The sequence below is a fragment of the Apteryx rowi genome, unplaced genomic scaffold (assembly GCF_003343035.1).
Source record: "Apteryx rowi isolate R43461 unplaced genomic scaffold, aptRow1 scaffold_631, whole genome shotgun sequence".
Classification (NCBI taxonomy): domain Eukaryota; kingdom Metazoa; phylum Chordata; class Aves; order Apterygiformes; family Apterygidae; genus Apteryx; species Apteryx rowi.
The window spans coordinates 302,644-326,091 of NW_020450907.1; the positions used below are offsets into that span (position 1 = coordinate 302,644).

General features: G+C 38.8%; 1 protein-coding gene across 6 annotated transcripts in view; it reads right to left on the minus strand.

Annotated features, from left to right (window-relative positions):
• LOC112974842 (ankyrin repeat and sterile alpha motif domain-containing protein 1B-like) overlaps nt 1-23,448 on the minus strand; it is a 201,465-nt gene that overhangs the window by 42,647 nt on the left and 135,370 nt on the right. For 3 of the 6 annotated variants that reach the window (XM_026084222.1, XM_026084221.1, XM_026084220.1), the window contains exons 4-5: nt 10,541-10,648; nt 5,364-5,543 (exon numbers count right to left, since the gene is read on the minus strand). The exons of 1 other annotated variant lie outside the window; for it this stretch is intronic. In XM_026084222.1, the coding sequence (XP_025940007.1) occupies nt 5,364-5,543; nt 10,541-10,648 (288 nt within the window). The remainder of the gene's footprint in view (nt 1-5,363; nt 5,544-10,540; nt 10,649-23,448) is intronic. 2 more of the 6 variants (XM_026084224.1, XM_026084223.1) reach the window with 1 other exon arrangement.

Genomic DNA, 23,448 nt, shown 5'->3' on the forward strand with positions numbered 1-23,448 from the left:
AGACAACTGATGTTACTGTCAGTAACATCTATGCCATGCAATAGAAATAGATTCAGTTAACCATTTTGTTTTTGATGTTAAATTGAAGGTCTTCACAGTTCAGTCATCTTTCCATATTTAAAAATAAAATGCAACTTCAAATATACACCTTGGATTTTGTATAGTTTTCTTAAAAATGCCTGTCTTCTCATCCTCAAACTGAGGATGAAAAACAGAAGAAAACCTTAGAAACAAGAACAGAATGAAATAACCTAGATAACCATATTTTTGTATTTATTGTTTCTTAAATTCACTGCAATATTAAAGAATTCTGTTATTTCATCTGCGATTTCAACCATTCATAAAATAAAATATTCTTCATTGCTTCTTACATAAGTTCATCTTACATGTCAGTTTTTTCCTGGACATTTTTCTTCTTTCACCACAATATTTAAATCCCTCCAAAGCAGAGAAGGAGACAGAAAAATATACAGGAAACAAGCAAATAAAAAATACCATACTATGGTTAAAACTTAAAAACCTAAAAACAGGTCCTATAAGACATGAGTTCTATTTTTGGCTTGCTACAAACTTCCGGTGTCATTTTAGCCAGCTTGCAACATTCCTGTACCTCAATTTTCCTAGCTGTAAAATGAAAAAAATAATTTTAAACTATGTAGCCCTGCACGTCCACTGGATATTAGGCTGCATTAATGTCTGTAAAGCATTTGAAAGATATTAGTGAGTTGAAGATATTATTTCAGAAAGTGAAAAAAATTATTTATAAAAAATTTTCATATAAACCTGTCTATTCTAATTCTGTCAGTTGCTTTTATTACACTTTTCCTTTATTGTAGACAAATCTCAGATACAGATAATATCTCCATGTAAATGGCTAGCTCCTACATATCAATCCTAATCCTTCAATGAATTATTATATCACACAAAATAATGTTACAAAACAGTATCCTTATAATTGGGGTAACTTGACTTCAAACACACTACCCAGTCATTACAGTGACCATAGATTTTAATTATCTTGCTTTAGAGAAAGAAAAAGCCTTCAAAAACACAGAGAAAGAATCCAGAAAAGCCTTCGAAATTCAGTTTGAGTTGGGTTCAGCATCTCTGGGAAAGAATTTCTCCAGCGAGGGTTTTGCAAATTATTTTTCCAACTTCCCAAAATCTTAAATGATTCTCTTCCTCCCGTCACATCCCACTGGGGGCCCACCGTACGGACCAAGTTTAGGTTTGTCCCAGAAGGCTGAATTTGGCTCATTATCTGCTTTTCCCCCCACAAAGGGGGGACACCGCTGGAGATCCCCAGACTCCCAAGGAGGTGCTTGTCCACTGCCTCCAAAATTACAGAGCTCTCCCCGCTCGCGGTGCGCCATACGCTCAGACCCGGGGCAAGCGCGTGCATCAGCATCATGGAGGCGCCCGACCCTCTTCTGGGATCCCCCCGGCTCTGCTCCGGCAATGAGCTGCCCAGTCCTCAGCTCGCTGTGTGTGCACCCATCCGGGAGTGGGGATGATGCCTTCGGCCCCATGACGAGTCTGTTCACGGCACGGGGGGGGCTTCTCCCTCCAAACGCCGCGGCGAGAGGCCTTGCCCACCACAGGGGCAGAAAGCACAGTATTTCACTGGCTGTAGCAATAAATAGCAACGGCCTCAGGGACTTACAGTCTTGGATATGCCTGTGCCTGGTAACTAGAGTTTTCTTGCTGCCTGGAGAATTATGACTCCTAAAGAGCTGACATTTTGATCAGCATATTTTAATGAACTTAACTGTGCTCCCTTTCAACCTCCAAAGCTCTTCCCCACAAATATTGTATTTTTCCTGTGGTTTCAGAGGTGAATTAAGAGCCCACTGACTTCAGCGGGACTCTTTCTATTGATTTTGGTTCCAAATAAATTCCAAAGTCCTTAGGCTTTGTCTGTATGATTTCAATTCTAATTTAAAGGTTTAGGCAATCTTAACAGCAATCTCAGCTACTTTAGACTACATTCATTTGATCATATTAATCTATAACTTGCAGGCTCAAAATTCAACATCCACAGTCAAAGATGACACAGACTATTCAATCCTTTTTTTTTTTTTTTTTAAAGATCTCACAGTCTTCCATACTGCTTTTTCAGCAGTTGTGCTTTATGCAAGCAGAAGTCAAAGACTTTCAAAATTAACAGTTTGGCTGTGAACTGGAGAGCTGGATGACCAAAACTATTCCAGTGGGGAACCCAAATTCATTAGACTCATTGTTTACCTTAGTATTTTACCTCTTAGGTTCCAAACAGTCTACTATGGAGCTGTGAATGAAGATACACGCTGGCCTTGGGACAGAACCACCCACATCAGATAAACTTAACTCAGTGTATCCTCAAGGAAGCAAAGAGTTCTATTACTTACAAGTACATTTGATTATGATATAGAGAATTTCTTAAACCCATTTTAGCCGACATAAGGAAAACAGATTTAAACCGATGTGCTCATGTGGCATCATTTTAACAAACTGGTTGATATCTGATGCAAAGATCAACATGCTTGACAATTTCCATGTAAAAGTTCAGTGAAAACATATGCCATACTAAAGATGGAAACAGTAGATCTCATTGCTTCCTCCAAATATCCTCTTCAGATTTTAAATTTGAAATTGAGGCTAAAAATACCATTATCTGAAAATTTCTGAAATGAAATCAAGTACAGGAAAGCAATGCAACGAATAAGCTATAACTCCTGTGTTGGTCTCTCTCTTCAAAGCCAAAAAAATACCCATTAATCTCATTAAGAAGGATAAACCTAAAACCCTTTCAAGATCACAGCATGAAAGATTCTGTCATTACATACATCTGTCTACAATGGAGGCCTGTAAATATAGTTAAACATGCAGGTTCATACAGCATCATGCAAACAACTTAGCAAAGAAATGGTTAAAATAAAAAATATACTCAAAGCAATTCCAGTCATTGCTCTAGGTTATGGAGTTTGTGAGAAGTATTCGAGTTGGAAAGTAGGACTGGTAGCAGCCTACGAAGCTGTTGATCTGGCATAAGCCAAAGGAACCTGCGAACTGCACGGAGGAAGTCACTAGATAAAACATGGAGCAGAAGGCTCATGGTTAGATCAAACTGATCTCCTTTATTTTTCAGAAATAATTATTATACCTTTAATTTCAGAGGGACTTTTGGTGGAAAGATTGAAGGAAATATGGTTCATTTTAGCAAAACCGCAATTTCACATACTGTGAAAAATAAAGTTAAAATCTATTTTGGGGCCAGAATGGTTGAAGAAATCCCTGATTAGCCTCTTAATGGGGTGAGTCCAATTTAGTGAGAATGATCACCAGAGGGAGTCATTGACTTTCCCATTAAAGTCAAAGGGAATTTTACATACATCATGATGCAGAATTTGGGGGCAGAGCTGAGAAAGACTGCCAACAGACTGGAGTTTGGGGACTAACACAAAAGCACTGTTTTATGGATTTCATCTGAATCGATTTTCCCCTTTGGAGTCCCAAAGGATGACTGCTGTACTTCATGGAGAAAGTTAGAAAGAAGGCATTGAAGAAAATTCTTCAGTGGGTATGAACTCCCACCAAAAAAAAAAAAAAAAGAAAGAAAAAACACAACAGTGCTTAATTGGTTTTAAAGTGGTTGGAAGTGGTAGAAGTACTAACTGCTTGGTTCTTTCTTTGGATATACAATATATCACAGTCTTCCTGGAAAAGCAATTTCAACAACCTGAAGAAAATCTCCAGGTGCCATATATGGGAGCATGTCATACCTCTTGGGAAGATCAGGTCTTCAGACAGGAAGAGAAAAGAGCAAAAAGGAGAAAGGAAGAATTGCCAGTACATTTATTTTAACTTTTTTTCATCATTAGGGACTAAAAGCAGAAGTGAGGACAGGGATTTGTGAACCAAGTGACAAAATAAACTAAGTAGACAAACCAGTCTACGCAGCCGTGAGTAACTGGGTATTTCATCCTCAGACACCAATGTTGCACGACCTTCAAAGAAGTATTTTCACAGTACAAACTGAGTTTTTCCTCGATGGACTTCAGTTCAACTTGTTCGTGCCACAAAAGCCCAGCTGACTTTGCTTTGAAAATAAGCTCATTCGCTAGGCAACTTTCCCCTTAATTCTGTGCAATAACATCATGCAGCAGAAAATTAGACGATCTAAAAAGGCAAGGAAACAGCCCCACCCAAACAAATCCAATTTCACTGCTGTCAAAACGTTCCCCGAACAAACGGGGATGCAATTTGTCCCTGCGTTCCCAGGTAGCAGTGGCACCTTGTTTTGCTTGTTTATTTAATTACTTCTCTTTGTTCATGCAATTAGCTTGGGGACTGCAGGCTTTTGTTGATTATGTTAACCATAATACCGTTATTTGCATAGCTGCTCCCACATTCTCGAGGCTGCATTTTGGAGGCAGGCTCTATTTTGGGCTCTGCCTGACAACCGCTGGGAAGTCTCACGCAGGGCAGGATGCAGTGACCTGCTCTGCAGTGGAGGGAGCTGCTCCACGAACTGCACCGGCTTCCCATCTGTTTCGGATGGCAAATCAAAGCTGTATTTCCGACATGCACCACAAAGCACCACATGGTTTGAGACCTGGCTGTCTTTCATCATATGTACTGCCGAAAAACAGCTGAGTTCCTCCCAAGGCATTTTTGCTGACGGGCTGTGAATGCTTAACTTTGCTGACCTTTAGAGGGGTGAAAGAGCTCATTCTGGTCAATGTATGCTTGATTTAAAAGGTCTGTACCTACATTATGGTTGGGTGAAGAAATTTAGAGATGGGGGCTACTTAAGGCTTTCTTTTGTGAACAGTTTGATTTAATGTCCAGTTGAATTTAGCACTGTTGTGATTTCCAATGAGTTGTTGCACAGTTAAAGCCTTTTTTTAAAAAAAAAAAACCACTCAGATATATCCCCAGGTGACAAAGCTTAGCAGAATGCTGACCCCCTCCATTAATAAATGCAGCAGTCACTACCCTAATAGTCCTCCGATTTTCTGGCAATGAACTTATGTTAGCTTGCTTTTACCTCGGTTGGTCAGAAATCAGGGAATCTGCACCTTCCTACAGAAACAAGAGGCAGAGGCAGCACCGGTGAGAGTCTGAATGCTCTGGTGCGCAGGGGGCACCTTCATCTCAGCCTTGAGGCACCGAATCCCCCCCGAAATGCTACCCCTCATGAGCATCTCTGCACACCAGCTTACTCCATTTGGCACATACAGAACTGGAACACACTTGGAAAAACTGTTACTCTTCGTAGTTTACAATTCAGGCTTAATACATGACCCACAACAATGGTTAGAATTAATTCTGTGACCGATTGCAGCAACGCATAGCCTTTTAATGATAGCTTTCGACCATACCTGTGCCATCTGCCTCTCCAGCTTTGACCGGGGAATGTCATCAAAATAGTTTTCATTTCTTCTTCTCCTTGCATCGCCCTGCATGATAATGTGGGGAACGTCCAGGGAGCCACCAGTAGTGAAAGTGCTTTGGCTAAGTGATGGAGACAACTGAGGAGGAGTGTGGTTACCACTGGGTTCCTGGATAGTAAGGAGAAAAACAGAGCATAAGAATAGCACATTGCTGACTTCAAACTACACACTTAAAAGTGTGTTTGAATTATTCATACTAAAAAAATTAAGCAACAGTTCCTGAAGCAGAGGTTACTGTGAATGAACCTTATAGATATGACTGCAAGTTGCTTTTCACAACTGCACATAGAAAGCAGTCACTCCTTTTTTCTTCTTGTAATCTCTCTGCATCATTTGTACGTGAACAGGCAGAAAGCAGGTTCAAGAAGATACTTCTCTTTTTCTTGTGCATGTGAATAGAGAGGTGATAGACAACAGTCAGAAACCTAGCTCTTTGCCCCCAAATGTTCTACCTAATGTGCAGAGCCCACAAGGAAGGAAAAATAATTTACTATTTATACAAACTAGTGGCAAATTCATTCCCCCAAACTTCACTGTGTAACGTATTCCTCTTTCTAGGACTACTGGAGAGATACAACAGTGAGTTACTTCTTGTCAATGCCCAAATAAAGTCATGATTTAGGACTATGCTATTTATAAGATGCAGTACATTCTCACCACTTCTAAGCAGCAGCTTTGAGCAGTGAAAGTGATTTGAAAGTGATTCGACTCCAGCAACATCTCTTGCTGGAAAGAAGAAATGCATGAATATTTACAAAATATAGACACTTTGCAATTTTTATAGGTCTGGCAGAACATACTTTTAACTTGAATTATTAGATATCAGAATCACACCAAATAACAGTTCCTAGAATGCTTGAAAGCATCTGAGCATGAGTATTTAACCAGGCTTTTCCTATAATCAATGCTAAACTGTGACCTTGGATCAACCAGCGTGCAAATGCCACAACAAATTGATATATGAACTCTGTCTAAGCAGCTAAACACATCCTCCTGATCATACATTTTACTAGGATTGCTACCACATTAGCGATAAACAGCCACTGTATGTTTGGAGATGCCTTTTTTCATGCATATCACATCATCTGTGCCCAAACACAGAGTACAAACATCAGTGGCCAAGTACTCAACACTACCCTAGAGATTACAATCTGCAGGAGCAAAGCTATAGTATCCCGTGCACTGCCCAGACAGGCTGCACACCTACCTACCACCCTGTGTGGACTGTAAAACACTGTCATAGCGACTGGGTGGCTATTACGTTCCTCTCCCACCATCTAGGCTACTGGGCTCAACTTTGCTAGCACTAGAGATTTCTCTGACTGTAAATTCTTTGGAGCAGAGAACATATCCACACACTGGGTTTGCACAGTGCAGAGCTTGTCTAAATAAGCTATTGCTATAATACTGTATTTTAATGCTGAACAACAGCAAGGGACCTCAAGGTATTTACACAACAATGAGAGGAAGCAAAGATCTGCTCTGGGGTGCATGGAGGGTCCTGACTTTTTATTTAAAGAAAGAATTAAAGCCCATATTTCATGCACAATTTCACTGAACCAGACTTAATTCTGAAAAGCATCAAGGTACTTTACTCCATGCTACTAAGAAACAAGACACAGTGGAAGAAATTAGAGAGTTTTAATCTCTTCCAAATGGCAAGAAAAGTTGCAAGTCTCTGTATGTATTTGAGTGATAGGAATATCTGATGTTAAAATATTCATTTGTCCATGACATTATCCTTTGCCATCACAATAATGGGTTAGTATTTTCCATGTTGGTTGACTAAAATCAGGGATAAATATGTAGTTTATCACATTTTAAACCCCAGAGATTTTTTTGTTTTTCAATTCTCTAGTTTTCCTATGATTTGAGACAAGTACTTGACGTTCCCCAGGGCAAAGCAAGCAGTGCTTTCCTCTTAGGAACAGGCTTTTTCCCTCCTTCATGAAAATCCACCTACATTTGGCCCAGTTAAAAGCTTCTGAAAAGCTGTAGTCTGCATACATTCAGAAGGTTTGGTGAGACATAATCTCTAAAATGCATCCCCAGTTCTTCCATGCGCCTAACACACCTCCACACTGACAATAACCTGAGTATAGGGGAGTCAAATGACTTCCTTCCTAATGACTCCTATCAGCCCTTCTAGCCAGGTATGCAACAGGACTTCTCTCTTACACTTGTCATGATTCACCCCCTGTTAGTACCAATACAGCCATCTACAGTGTATCTAGGTGACAGATGATTGTGCAATGGATATAAAGATTCCAGCTTTTATCAAGTTTTTCATGTTTTTTTCAAACTGCATAAAAGGGGAAATTCACTCAAAAAGCTGCACTGGAAGACTATTAGTAAGGCTATACAGGCAAGAATTACAGAGTCAGGAAGTACAAGAATTATGGTGCCTCTGCATTATGGTACAGTATTTAATTGTATGATTGTATGCTATTTTCTCAAAGAAGTTCTTCACAGCACAGATGGATCCTCAACTGTGCAGCCTATTGTCACATATTCAGCACTGTGTTATCATTAGTTATCATGTAGTCAGTATTTTATTCTCACCTCATTTTGTGGCCCCAAACCTTTTCCCTAAACTCTTCAAATCTTGCTCTGAAGATACAATGATTAATATCATTGTTTTGATGATACTTGTGTTTGGACTTAAGTGCTTTACAAACTTTAATCAATTTATTTTCACAGCACCCTGTGAACTCTGGGGTTTTATAATCAGTACTTCAGTACAAGAGAACTGAGACACATAGAGAAAGATTAAAAAATATCAGTCACTTTGGATGCCCAATTACAGTATCTATTGTCTCTTTTTCCAAGTACTTATATTCAAAACTCAGCTTCTACTGATCTAATTTGCAGTACTGTGTGCTCAGCACTTGCATAAATCAGACTCCAGTCAAACATGCAGAATGTCTGTAACATACAATTAGTAACTGTTTGTGAGGCATTTACTTAAATAACTTGCCAAGCATTATCCAAGGGTTTTGTGGCAAAAGCAGATATAAATCTGTATTTTCATAGCTACAGTCATTCCTTTAATCACAAAACTTTCTCTCATCCTTCCTTCATTCTTCTTCCTCATTCTATATCTATTTTCTCATTTCCATAACAAATTTGCAGATCAGACATGGATGCCTGTGCAGTGTGCTGTAATGTATTTGGTACCATCTTATGGTTAGTTAGCATTAAAGAAGGAAGTTAAGACTGCACAGGTAGCCTGAGATCCAGCATTTTCTAACTTTTGAGTACATGACTTTGAAATCATAATATTTTTTTAGTACAGAGTTATTGGGGGAATAATATATTTGGTGGCAATATGTATATTTGTTACTCTTCCTCAATATTTAACCATTTTCTCCTTGAAATAACTAAAAAGCTAATATAATAATAGTATGAAAAAAAATGAAATGTTAGCCATCCTTAGGCTGACCTTGGGACCTTAAAGGTATAATCTTTAATCAAGGAGCAATCTTTTCTACTAGATATAAATGTATCTTCTAGCAGCAGCGGATATTTTATTTTATTTAAATCAATTTTCAGACTAAAAAATATTGCAAACTACAGAGTAAATACTGTGTCCTTGTTTTGTGTGAAAATGGCATAGTAGCAGTTGATGGGAAAGAAAATCTTAATCCAAACTCATGTCCTTTCCTTTAGGATTCCCTGTGAAGACTCCAACACTATGAAGTGATGAATAACATCTCGCAGTTGCCAGCATCAGTAGTTCTAGCTGTGGAGCAGCAGACTACTTTTTATCATTTTGACTACAGATGGAGGACATCCAGTTTTCTCCTTGCTATTAGCTGAGAATATACAATGCTAACCAATAAAGTAGGCTGTGGAAACTTTCCCACCTGCTGAAGAGGAACTAATTCCCCTGTCCAAGGCACTGAAACCATTGAACAAAAATGTGCAACTTTCAAAAAGCTGGCAAATTATTCCTCTTTCCTGGGAGTATTTTAACACCTGCCATGCACCAGGAGACAGTTCACATAATACATCCAAATACAAAATACAAGAAAAATATCCATACATTTGTGCAAAGTCCCTTAGAGCAGAACATCATAGACTAGTGACACTTTTTTCAACATGACATTACAAATACACTGCTTTTGTGGGGGGGATCTGAGATGTTTGGAAATGTTTGCATTATGTGGCATTTGAGCATAAGCAGAGTGAAAACAGGCTGGTCACAGAAATAATAAGTGTATGTAAAAATAAGGTCATAAAAACCAGCCCCCATTCTGTCTTTCTCTATTTCTCTTTCCACTAGGAAATAGAGTTTGGGAGCACACAGTGACCTCTGAGATTTGGAAATCCAGTCCCAAATGAGATTCCAGTCCAAAAAGCAGCCCCGTGAAAACAATCAAATACAATCAAATGCAAAAAATCTGACCTAAACTATCAAAATAAAGTGTTCATGAATTTAAACTCCCTTGGAGAGAACACAGTAGGAATGGGCCATTGGACCACAACACAATAAGGATAACAGGCAGCAAGGAAGCACAAATTTTGGAACACAGAAACCAAGTGAAGCTGGTGTAATGAGAGGAGATTAAAACTGGGCAAGTGTGGAAGAACCCCAGGGACATTGTAACAATGGCTCTGAAGGAGGGAATATTAACGAAATATAAAAACGACAGGAAACTTTTGATACACAGAAGTAAGAAGAAGAAATCTCGATGGCATTTGTATCTCAACAGTTTCAAGAGGCTCTCTTTACAGAAAGCATAAAGCATGTGTCTGCAAAGTAAGCATTTTGAAAACGTGAAAGGAAAATGGGAACTCTTCTTCCGCAATGTCAGTCATGGGGGCTGGGATTCCTATGGACAAGCGTAGACACGCAGCTTGCCAACATCTACTTCTGAGCTAGTTTAACAGGTCAGATGAATCACACAGTAAAAATGTCATTTTGTCTCCACTGACTACAAAGGGAGCTGTGAAGGAGCAGGTCAGCTGAAGACATCCCCACTGCAAGTGTCTGAAGCGAGAGAAGCTGAGTCCCGCTTTAAGTGGCTGCTCTTTTCATGTGATCCTTAGGAAATGCTGGCTGCCTTGTCAAGAAATGCAAACAAATTTCCACGGGGACTCACCCTGAGGGTTATTGAGCGAGGTGGTTTCTGAGGAGGATCTTCGTGAAGCCTGTCTCCCAAGGAGGCCAGAACGCGCTTCCGGTGGCCAATCAAGCTAATTTTTAAGACCTGAGAAAGGAACAAAAATATCTGTTTAAAAAGAACACATTATACTCATTAAATGAACATCCTTTCGGAGTGGAGCCTTTTTTTCTTTAAACCTTTTCTTTAAAGGAAGAGAAAGCAGCAGAGCAGGAGCAATGGAAGGGGGAAACTGGAGAAGAAAACATAGAGATGCAGACAACAAGTGAGTGATGAGGATTAAAGAGATTCACAAGGATGGGAAGGATGCTGACACTGGGGATCACAGAGTGAGGAACAGCCAGGTAATGGTTCGAGAGGGTGAGAAGGGAGAAAAAGAACTGCAAAATGAATAAAAGATATCATTCTTTTAAATGATGCCTTTATGGCCATATGGCACCATGCCTTTTGTAGGTAATCTCTGAACTATGTGCAGTTATCATTATCATGTAGACTCATGTACACGTAAGAAACACAGGATAGACATATCCCCCAGATTTTGCCCTGGCAGTCTACTACTTTTACGAGGTACGATGAAAAATCTTGCTTGCACATAAATATTACCATCAGTGGGCTGGTTCAAATACCTTGCATCTGTCCAAATTCCCAAAACACTGCTGAGCAAGTGTTACAAATTTACTACAATACTCTTCCTTTTTATCCCTTCATATTCCTACCACATCCAAAAGCACCACTGCTCTCAGAAAAACAGAGAGGGCAGAAGGAGAAAGTTGGAAACTTAAGCATTAGTGGCAAAAAAAACATTTTGATAATATTAATGGCTACAATTGCTTCAAAGTGTAAAGCAACATTTAAGCATAGCAGTAAGCCTCTGCTCTGCAAACAGCAGTATCCTCACATAATTCATCCAGCCTGTATATGGTTTTAAACGCCACACTTGTCTCCGTTCACTCTCAGAAGACAGTAGCTTCCACTATATTTAGGACCACTGTGTGTCAACACCCTTCAGTTGAGAGGAATTTCTCACTCAACCTAAGAGGAATAGTCTCCCAAAAACCCAAAGATGCTGCCTCTTAAGTGACCAGCTACCTCAGTTTAAGCAATACCACTAAGAACTACTATTCAACAAACAAGCAAACAAAAGAAACAACTCCCCAGTACGATTTCTTACATCCAGTATCTCAGGGCATGGGATGGCAACACACAGTCATTACTCCGGTGGATGAATCCTCCCATCCACCGGCAGGTGAATGCTGTTCACACTCACTCTGCTGGATTTCTCTGCACTATCTGATATTGTTGAACATCAAGAATATCCTGTTGGCCTGCGTCTATAAAGTGATGGGCAATGACATGAAACAGATGAAGGTCTTCCTCCAAAAGGCAGCTCTCAGGGTTGCTGTGGACCTTGCAGATTGATGGCAGAGCCAAGCAGCAGAGTCCCACAAGCCTCTCATGTTCTCTCATATTAGCATAAATCTGTAGAAGTATTAGGCAAGCTGAGATAGCACAGCACACGCTGGAGTGGCAGGGGCATGCAAGAGACACCTAGTTATGTATTCAGTTTCCACTGAACGTTAAGCAGAAGAGTGCACGGTTTATCTCAGTATTTAGCTATATGAAATACCTGAAGGAACTACAGCTGCTTTAAGCATTACTCAGGTAACGCATGTCAGTGGGCTAGTTTCTTTCATAATGCTTCCTGTCATCAACAGCATTTATCCGGAGATTTTTAAGTCAATCTACAGTTCTTGGGCCTTTTTGAGGTCCTCAATGCTTTGAATGCCTTATTAGCCATATCAAACCCAGACAAAGGAATCCACACAAAGCTATTGAATAACATAAGAGAAAAGGATACGAGTTTTGTGGGACTTAGCACTTAAGAGATCAGGAGACAGGTCTACGTGGTTATATTATTTAAAAATTGTGCTCAGTTTGAAAACTATACAGATCTTTAACACCATCAATACTGCTAAGCTTATTCCACATTTTGTTCTTCCACTAAAATGGTGGTCACTCCAGATCTGAAGTGGTAGGGATTTAAAGATGCATCCTACAGAAACGTATGGTCCTCAACCAATAGGCAGATCTATTTACTCGTTCAGACTACATACTCTGTTAAATGAAGACAGTTTGTATTCTTCTGAAAATAGACGCTCTAGTAATTTTCTTACTTGGAAAACTTCCTAATCGACTTACAAATATAAAATATTATTTTCTGAAACACTTCTATATTTGAATTATGAGAGTTTAGCAAACTTCCTGAAACTCTGAAAACTTGTTCTGTGTTGGATTATCCTTGACAGTATTTATCAAAAATGTCAGGTATCACAAATATAGGTCAATAGTGTGCAATGGTAAAGTTGCCTATGGCAGTATCTTAGAATCAGCTTGATGTTGTACAGGCATACCTTGTTTTACTGCACTTCGCAGACATTGTGTTTTTTTACAAATTGAAGGTTTGTGGCAACCCTGCGTTGAGCAAGTCTATCGGCACCATTTTTCCAACAGCATGTGCTCACTTCGTGTCTCTGTGTCACGTTTTGGTAATTCTCGCAATATCTCAAACTCTTTCATTATTATTATATCTGTTAGGGTGATCTGTGATCAGTGATCTTGGATGTTACTGTTGTAATTGTTTTGGGGCGCCACGAACTGCGCCCATATAAGACGTTGAACTTAATCGATAAATGTTGTGTGTGTTCTGACTGCTCCACCAACCAGCCATTCCCCCGTCTCTCTCCCTCTCCTCGGGCCTCCCTATTCCCTGAGACCCAATCATATTGAAATTGGGCCAATTAATAACCCTACAATGGCCTCTAAGTGTTCAAGGGTAAGGAAGAGTCGCATGTCTCTCACTTGAAATCAAAAGCTAGAAATGATGAGGCTAAGTGAAGAAGGCACATCAAAAGCCAAGACAGACCAAAAGCTGGGCCTCTTGTGCAAAACAGTTAGCCGAGGTGTGAACGCAACGGAAAAGTTCTTGAGGGAATTCAAAGTGCTACTCCAGTGAACACACAAATGGTAAGAAAGCAAAACAGCCTTACTGCTGATATGGAGAAAGTTTGAGTGGTCTGGACAGAAGATCAAGCCAGCCACAACATTCCCTTAAGCCAAAGCCTAATCCAGAGCAAGGCCCGAATTCTCTTCAATTCTGTGAAGGCTGAGAGAGGTGAGGAAGCTGCAGAAGAAAAGTTTGAAGCTAGCAGAGCTTGGTTCACGAGGTTTAAGGAAAGAAGCTGTCTCCATAACATAAAAGTGCAAGGTGAAGCAGCAAGTGCTGATGTAGAAGCTGCAGCAAGTTCTCCAGAAGATCTAGCTAAGAGAATTGATGAAGGTGGCTGCTACACTAAACAACAGATTTGCAGTGTAGACGAAACAGCCTTCTATTGGAAGAAGATGCCATCTAGGACTTTCATAGCTAGAGAGGAGAAGTCAATGCCTGGCTTCAGAGCTTCAAAGGATGGGCTGACTCTCTTGTTAGGGGCTAATGCAGCTGGTGACTTTAAGCTGAAGCCAATGCTCATTTACCATTCTGAAATACTAGAGCCCTTAAGAATTACACTCAATCTGCTCTGCCTGTGCCCTATAAATGGAACAACAAAGCCTGGATGACTGCACATCTGTCTACAACATGGGTTACTGAACATTTTAAGCCCACTGTTGAGACCTACTGCTCAGAAAAAAAGATTCCTTTCAAAATATTATTGCTCATTGACAATGCATCTGGTCACCCAAGAGCTCTGATGGAGATGTGCAACAAGATTAATGTTGTTTTCATGCCTGCTAACACAACATCCATTCTGCAGCCCATGGATCAAGGAGTAATTTCGACATTCAAGTCTCATTATTTAAGAAATACATTTTGTAAGGCTATAGCTGCCATAGAGAGTGATTCCTCTGATGGATCTGGGCAAAGTAAATTGAAAACCTTCTGGAAAGGATTCACCATTCTAGATGCCATTAAGAACATTTGTGATTCATGGGAGGAGGTCAAAATATCAACATTAACAGGAGTTTGGAAGAAGTTGATTCCAACCCTCATGGATGACTTTGAGGGGTTCAAGACTTCACTGGAGGAAGTAACTGCAGATGTGGTGGAAATAGCAAGAGAACTAGCATTAGAAGTGGAGCCTGAAGATGTGACTGAATTGCTGCAATCTCATGATAAAACTTTAGTGGATGAGGAGTTGCTTCTTATGGATGAGCAAAGAAAGTGGTTTCTTGAGATGGAATCTACTCCTGGTGAAGATRCTGTGAACACTGTTGAAATGACAACAAAGCATTTAGAATATCACATAAACTTAGCTGATAAAGCAGCAGCAGGGTTTGAGAGGATTGACTCCAATTTTGAAAGTTCTGTTGTGAGTAAAATGCTATCAAACAGCATCTCATGCTACAGAGAAATCCTTTGTGAAAGGAAGAGTCAATCGATGCGGCAAACTTCACTGCTGTCTTATTTTAAGAAATTGCCACAGCCACCCCAACCTTCAGCAGCCACCACCCTGATCAGTCAGCAGCCATCAACATCGAGGCAGGGCCCTCCATCAGCAAAAAGATTACAACTCCCTGAAAGCTCAGATGATGGTTAGCATTTTTTAGCAATAAAGTATTTTTTAATTAAGATATGTACATTTTTTTTAGACATAATGCTATTGCACACTTCATAGACTACAGTATAGTGTAAACATAACTTTTATATGCACTGAGAAACCAAAAAATTTGTGTGACTTGCTTTATTGCAATATTCATTTTACTGCAGGGGTCTGGAACCCGACCCACAATATCTCCAAGGTATGCCTGTGTATCAAATAGCTATTAGTCTGCACTTATTTAGCCTGCAAGTTAGTTCCCCATGAATATTTTCTATCCCAGGTAATAGTGAAACACAGTAACACAACTATAGGGACAACAATACAATGCACCTAAGTGCTATGCAACAAAGCATTTGGTCAAACGGCTTGTAGCCTACTTCATACAAGAAAGTGAAATGAGTTTTGCAATGTGGCTGCAATAATTAGCTAGATCATGTCATGAAACTGTTAGAGTAGCTTAAGGCTCTGCACAGCCTATATTTCATTACCGGGACAAAGGCAGCATGTACATGATAAGCCTCTTTCTTCACTGGCAGTATGATACCTGAGGCAAAATAAAGCAACCTCAACTTGTAACTTGAATAGGCATAACTTACTTGCTTATACTGTAATACAATTAAAGGAGACAGGGCAAGTCATTTGTCCAAAGTTGACACATGCACACAGATTTAATCCTATTTTTATCTCCATATTCTCCAATGATTAGTATACAAAATGAAATTCCACCAGGAAATGTAAGAAATCCACAAATGTAACCAATATAACATTTTGCACTTAGATTTTCGACTTAGTTGACAGATGTTTTAAAAAACAAACACATGTAGCCCAGTAACTCCCTGATGACTACATATGTGCAGATGCTGGAATGAACAAGTCATTCCATCTAAAACTAAGCATTATTTCTGCAATAACCTTCTGCCTAGTCTTTTATTCTGATTGAAAAATACGATCTGATACTGTATTTTTATAATTATTCAAAATTTTAAATAGGCATTATAAAGATCACTACAATTCAGGATATCAATTCCTTTTGTTTTGAAATAATCTGAAAAGTTACTATGTGGGGCAGAATTAGTACCACAGTAGTGCAAGAAGTCTGGACTAAGTAATCACGCAGTGATAGTCAGATGCTAGGAACTAGCTACAAAGTGGAAAACTAGAGAGAGATCAGAATAGCACTAGTAATTTTCTAGTGGCAGTATCAGACACTCTGGAATTTAAGCTTCATTTAATTAGGAAATGACCCTAACATTTAGGGCTACGAAGGAAAACAGGTAAATAAAAACCAACAAGGTGCGATCTTCCTACTTCTGCAGGTAAGCAGCCAGAAACACTAGATAAATGCAATGTCATTAACCATTTTACTGCTGATTATCTTAGAAGAAACTCCTGGCTATTCTGGAATGGTGAATAAAGAATACATTGATTATTACCACTTTTCTTCCACAAAGTAGCCCCTAAAACACGATAGTGCCCAGAATCCCCATGAAGCTAGCTCAGACCAATCAGTCCTGGTTACCTGACTGTCATGGTTGATTTAATTAAAAGTTTGAAAATGGATCTAAATACATTTACTGTATAAATCCTCAATGTGGATAACACCTTAGCGCAAACTTTGACAGATCCTATCCATATAACTCCAGTGTTACATGGTAGATTGACAGTTACTTCAGGAAAATCTTAGCTCCTTAAATCCTCAGGTCTCTTGTGAGCTGCTACAGCTCTCAGATCAATATAGTTTTGTATATTTAATCAAAAATGCAAAACTACAATTTTTAAATAAAATAGTTATATTGAGCTTTTTTTTTTAAATAAACTTTGACATTGAATACCGGATTCAGGTCATACCACCAGGGTATGGCAAAGACAATAATAAAAGAAGAATGCTACCCTGCTTGAGAAAAGGAAGCAAACCAGGCTTGTTACCATATATAACTCTGATCAGAAGTTCACCAAAAAAATATCATGCTGACCAAGATTTCCATTATATGGTATAATAATGGTGTATTTTGAAAGATAAATATGGCTGAGTCATTAAACTTTCATAAAAGTGACTACTATCACTAAATTGCAGAGCTGATAAAATGAGCCCATGCCCCACTCCTCTAGCTGTGCTAAAGCTTGTTGGGGGTGCTGCATATGCAGAAGCCTCATTTGCCAAGTCATCTTGTTAATCTTGTCCTCTGCAAAGGATCGAGGCCCTGTGGGGTCAGTCCCAGCTCCAAAGTGACCGAGAGCTGTGGAAAAAGGCACGTTCTGCACCTCTCTTGCCCCTTTCCCCCCTCGGGCAGCAGAAGAAAGTTCTCGAGATCAGAGTTTCTGATCAGAGTTGTTGCAGATCAGAGTATCTATCAGAGTTGTTGCAGCCCTGGTAGATGCAAGACTTCCCTGGTTTGCACAATTGCAATGGAAACAATTATTTTTTATGTATATGAAAAGACTTGTAAGGGACTATAAATGATATGCAATATGTGTCATTATCCCCCTGAATTAATTAGCCAACTGGAAACAGATGTCAGTTGTCTTGGTGACAGCATTTCACAAAGACAGATGGTTGCTTAACAAGTCCTGTTTCTATACATTGAACATGAGGAACTGACTTTTTTTCCCTAAAATATATAATTTAGTTGCAGATCTGCAACTACAGAGAAGCCAAAGACCAAAAGTCTTCTCAAAGTAAAAGTAATTGTGAATTAGGGGGGGTCTCGTTCTCATCTGAGTTGCACTGCTGTAAATTAGCTTGCCATGGGACCAGTGGTGTTACAATTCTGTAAAGTCACTGCCATCCCAAGTCAGATTCAGGCTCAGGAGGTGTTACTAGTTTTTGCAGAATTCTCTGGATAGCATTCGGTACTATTGCTGTCATTGGAATTTTTGCCCTGACTTTACTGGACAAATCATTTTGCCATTAAATCGTTTTCAAAATTCTCATTAGTATAAGAACTGGGTGTCTGAATATATCTGGTGCTAACACTTTTTGTTCCATTAAAGATAAAATAATAATGGTGATTTTGTGCCTGTAACTGGTAATCTTTAATATTTCAGCTGAAAAATATTAATTTAATTTTTCATTAATAAAAGTCAGGAAAATACAATTAAATTAGACCTGGCCAATAATGATATTCACTTTATCTCCTGAGGATGTGTCTCAGGCTACATGATGAACCACTTTTTAAAAACAAATTTTTTTAATTAAAAATGAAGTTAAATCCATGGTCTTTTAAAAATATCTCAGTTTAATGGTTTTATAAGCCTCAGATGTAAGCACAAATATTACATGTGAGCAATTTTTTATTATATATGAGGCTCACAAAAATGTAAAGCAGAAATCCTAAAAGTCTATTATATACACAGAGTCTCATCTTTTCTAAGTGACAACGCTGAAAATATGATATACCTAAGCCATAGCAAGCACTAAGCAGGTCTGTACATAAAGTGACTATATATTCCTAGTATTTTCACAGGCTGTATTTGGAAAAAATATTGGAAAGTTAGAAAGGTGGAATAAACTCCCAAATACAGTCCTAGATTATAGACTTGTTAGGCTATTTCTCCACTAGTGACTTATGTTTCTGCCTCTATGTTGAAATAACAACAGCAATACTTCCTTGTTCAAATCAGATTTGGAAAATGTGTGGTCGTGGAGACCAGCGATATTATTCCCGGCCAGTCCCCTTAAGGTCTTCCACGTTAGTCACATAGCACTGCCAGAGAGCAATTGCAATGCCAATATGTTATTCTATTACATTTTGCAGGATTACTTACACAGCAGATAAATTATAATTAAAGTTCCTGGTACTACAACACATTTCATAATGAGCTAATCACTTATTTATCTTTTTTAAAAATGCCATTATCGGCAAAGCAACCTAATCTGCATATAAAGATGAAGCCTAGATAGTGTAAAGAGATCTAGGAGATAAAACACAAATCTCTGTAGAAAATTCTAACAGCTGTGAAACAGATCCTTTTTCTGATCTTGATTCAATTTCATCACAGATTTAATTCCAAACAAAAAGAAAAAAAAAATTCTAGCCTTTTAAAAGAATGGGGCATTTATCTACTAAATAAATAGGTATTTTACATGCTCAAGTTCTCTAATAACTTATAGCGACAAACACTGTCTCCATAATATCAAAAGAAGCAAATAACCCTTTACTGCTTGGAATAAAAATGCAGATTACTCTAGTTCACAGTTATAACAAACACAGTCAGTAAAAGGTAAAGTCTATAATATCAAAATAATATCAGTTAATTATACAGACATTAATATATTAGAATTGAAAATTGATTATGTATTTCTACATCAAGCAATTATACACTGGTAAAAAATGGTAATAAAAATAATGAAAAACCTAAGGTGGTGCTAAATATCTCCTTCTAATACTAGAATTTAATGCAGGCCCTTCTGTACATTTTTGTATCATCAGCATTGCGTAGATACACAACTGCTGCAAAAGGCATGTGTGCGATACAGATAGACAAGCCAAATACTGGACAGGAGAACCTGGACCAAGTATCAGAAAAAATGTTATTTTTATTTAAAATGTATTCAGTTTCCCTAAATGTTTACAAGTTGTCAGGTGTATTCTTGAAGACCCAGTTATTATTGCATTAAAATATTTTCAATTTAGTAAAATTATTTTTCTGAACGGTAAAACATTCATGTTGACAGCATGGGCTTGACCCTTGAATATCTAATTCAGGCAGAACTGATGCAAAGTGGCTAGCTATGATTTGCACTCAGGCTGCTTCGTGTTGTGGAAATAAACCCAGAGTAACGACCACACACACCAATCCAAATATATGCTGATGTCGGTATTCACTCTCACCCCCTAGAGCATTAAACATGCCTGAGTTACAAACTTGCTCGTGCATTGCCCTACTGCTAGCATGAACATTTACCCACTTTTTTTAAGGAAAGGGCAGTAGAAGAATTGCAAGGATAAAAATGTGAAAAACGTTCGTAACTTTTGATACAAGAGCCATCACTGGCAAGGTCGATACGCTACTCTACTGAAACGATAGCAGAGCCCCACAGACATAAACCATCCTGATACACTGATATCAAAGTACAGGCAAATTGCCCTATAAGTCTCATGAAAACTACGTTGGGGCTGCTACCTTGCAAGGAGCAAAGCGCAACAAGGTGAACCCCCAGGGACATCAGGGAAGTGACCCCATGCCGCAGCAGTGCCCCGGAGGTGGGAAGGCTGCAGTTTTCTGTGGGAGCAGCTCCTTACGTGTTTCCTTACTGGCCCGCAGAAAAGCACAAGGAAAGGGGCAGGAAAATCTGATCAAGGATGGGGAAAAGCGGAGGGGGTGGAAATTTCCTGTTCGGCAGCAGCCGGTACTTTGAGCAGCGTAAGTCCAACATGAAATGCATCTATTATAGAGGAATCACGGTCTCTCTCACTCTGGGCCACCTGAAAGAAGAGAGTACCTAGCAGCAAAACGTCTGCAAAGAGCCCTAAAGCCAATGCTTTAACAGAAGCCATGTTATATCATCCTCCACTTTTTAGTATTCAGTAGTTACCAAATTTAGTTTTCCAGTTTGCCTGTTAAAGGTTTTTCATCATTTTCCCCTTGAGGACTGAAACGAAGCTGTCAGAGACAGGGCAGCCATTTAATGAAAAATCTTTTTTTTTTTTTCTCATAACTGAGTGTTTCTGTCTTTTATCAGTCATCAGTGTGGATTCATTCTACTGCATAGGGGCTGTTCAGACTCGGCCATACAGTTTTCTCTGACATCATTTGGTGTACTGGATGAAGTAAGTCACATTTTGTGATGTACTTGTATAGGAGCCATTGATTCTGTTTTGGCTACCATGTGTTATTCTGACTGGGATGTGTCCCTCTTTCAAAATCTCCATTTTATTAGTTTACAGGAAGTAGGCACCTACATATAAAACATGATATAAAGAAGGCTCTCAGTTATTGCTGATATACATATATATGTATCTATGCATACACATATATACATTGGTTATAGTATGGTATATAGCTTTAGTATAATAATAAAAAAAACTCCATCAACCCTATTTCCCCAGTTATCCTATACCATCCTGGTTTGGAATCTTTGTATAAACTCATTAAAGCAATTACTACAGATTCTGGAAGAAAATCTTGTGTTGAATTAAATTGTATCAGCACCCCTTCCTAGATTTCAACACCCCCCCCCCGCCCAGTTTCACCAGTCTCATCCTTCAAGCAAAATTCCAGAGGAACAAACACCAAATGGAAAAAGTATTCACCGGAGCAACAAATATAAAAGCTACCAACACATCTCCACTGCAGCTATTTACCATTTTATTTCAAGTAGCCTAATTGATTAACATAATTAATTTAAACTAAGAACAATTTTGTCTAACCTACATTCAGTTTGGATTGTGCCATGGCTTCTCAGGCTCTGAACCTTTTTTCCAAATATATATTATGTGGCTTTAAAAAAAGCTACTAATTCTCCCTCAGATCCTTGCTTCGTTTATACCCTTTATATTATCACAACTGCAGCAACACTATTGCCGTCTTAAAAAAGGCAATGACCACCATGGCAAACTACAACAGGCAGAGCTGGCATCATGCTGTCCTTTGACTCTTAATCTGAGAGGAGAAAGCTTGGTGGGTGGCAGAGAACAGGCTCTACGAGCACAGCAGGGCGGCTGGATTAACTCTGCCGGGGGCAGCAAGGGGACAGCAAAGCATTTCTCAAAATATCTCTTTCTTTTATGCCTTGAGGTAAGAGCAGGAAGGAACACCATCAAAAAAGTGGGGTTATGAAAGGATACAAACAAAGTGGCAAGGATACTCACCCATCAACTGCTCAAGCAAGTTCTTTGCTTGTGGCTTCGGGCAACCTGACACTTTCCAACATAAAAGATTATTGTCTGTGCAATTTGAGATAAATTGAAGTCATAAGGCTGTTCAGATCATACATATCTTCTTATGCAGATTCCTTCATCAAACATTCAACATTAGTCTGGCTTAAATAAGAAAAAAATTTCTGTATGTAACTAAATCAGCACAAAGCAAGTGGGCAAACTGTACTGAAGGGCTCTCCAAATAGGAGTCTGATTTTGCACTACAGTTAAAAAAAGATAATCTTAACTTCTTCTTAACAACAAATAACAGCAAAGAATTGCTTATCTCAAACTTGTTTTCCTTAAAGTTATTTTTTAAATTAAAAGGAATATCTGGGAGCATCTTTTTGAATTCCACAGTTTTGGCAGATACATTATTGATGAAGTATTCTGGCAAAACCCACCAGTGGATGGATTATCATGGGAAAGTCTTTTTTGCTATAAATTCTAGTTGATTTTTTTCTGTGAGAAGAGCTGCAGAGGGCTGTTAATGCAGGGTAATGTAGCATGTTTTCTTCACCTCTGCTCTGTCTCTATTTTTTTTTTTCATCCTTTTCAGAAGTTCCTGAAAACAGAAAAAAGTTCTCTTCAAAGGAATCTTCAAAAAGAAGATAAACCTAATCTCCACGGGTCAGGCTTTGCCTTTCTTGCTCTTTACCGTAGGCCCATCTGGCCCATGCAATGAAGTCAAAGGAAGGAAAGACGATGCTAAGGAGTTCATTCTCCAATTTTCACATCAGTGGTGTAACACCAGCAGTCGTTATTTTGCAGAGAGCATTACATGAGCAGATTCTTGGACCGCATGAAACCAAACTGACTTAGCAGACCTGGGTATGCAGCTCACTGCAGATCAGAGACATTGCAAGAAGTCAAAGGCCCTGAATCATGTCTATAATGATTCCCAAACCACTCTTAATATTGCCAAGAACCTCCCCATTGCCTGGTCATACCTGTTAACAATTCTAAATATTGTAGTTTAGCAAATATCCTTGATCCAGTGATTAACCATTCTGATTCCTGAATTATGTTTATGAATATTTAACCTAAATTTGCTCTGCTCTAGCTCTTGTTCTGTCCTCATTGATTTATGAAAATAGTTCATCATTATGTCCTTTATAACATCCACTTACATGTTGGCAGAAAGATACATATGACCTCAATCTAGTTCTCTCTAGAAGGAACATGCTTATTACACTAGGTATCTGGTCAGAAGTTTTCCAGGCAAGACATGACCGTGATTTCTAATGTACAAAATGAGCAGAAACACCCCCAGCAATTCTCTTCCTCCCATCTAAAAAGCAATATAAACACATACATAATATTTTCTGCTTTAAAAATAAATGATATAAAACACAAATTTTTGTTTTCTTTTGCAAGTCATTTATCATAACATACATACAATTTCGCAAAACTTTTTTTAACCTAGAATATT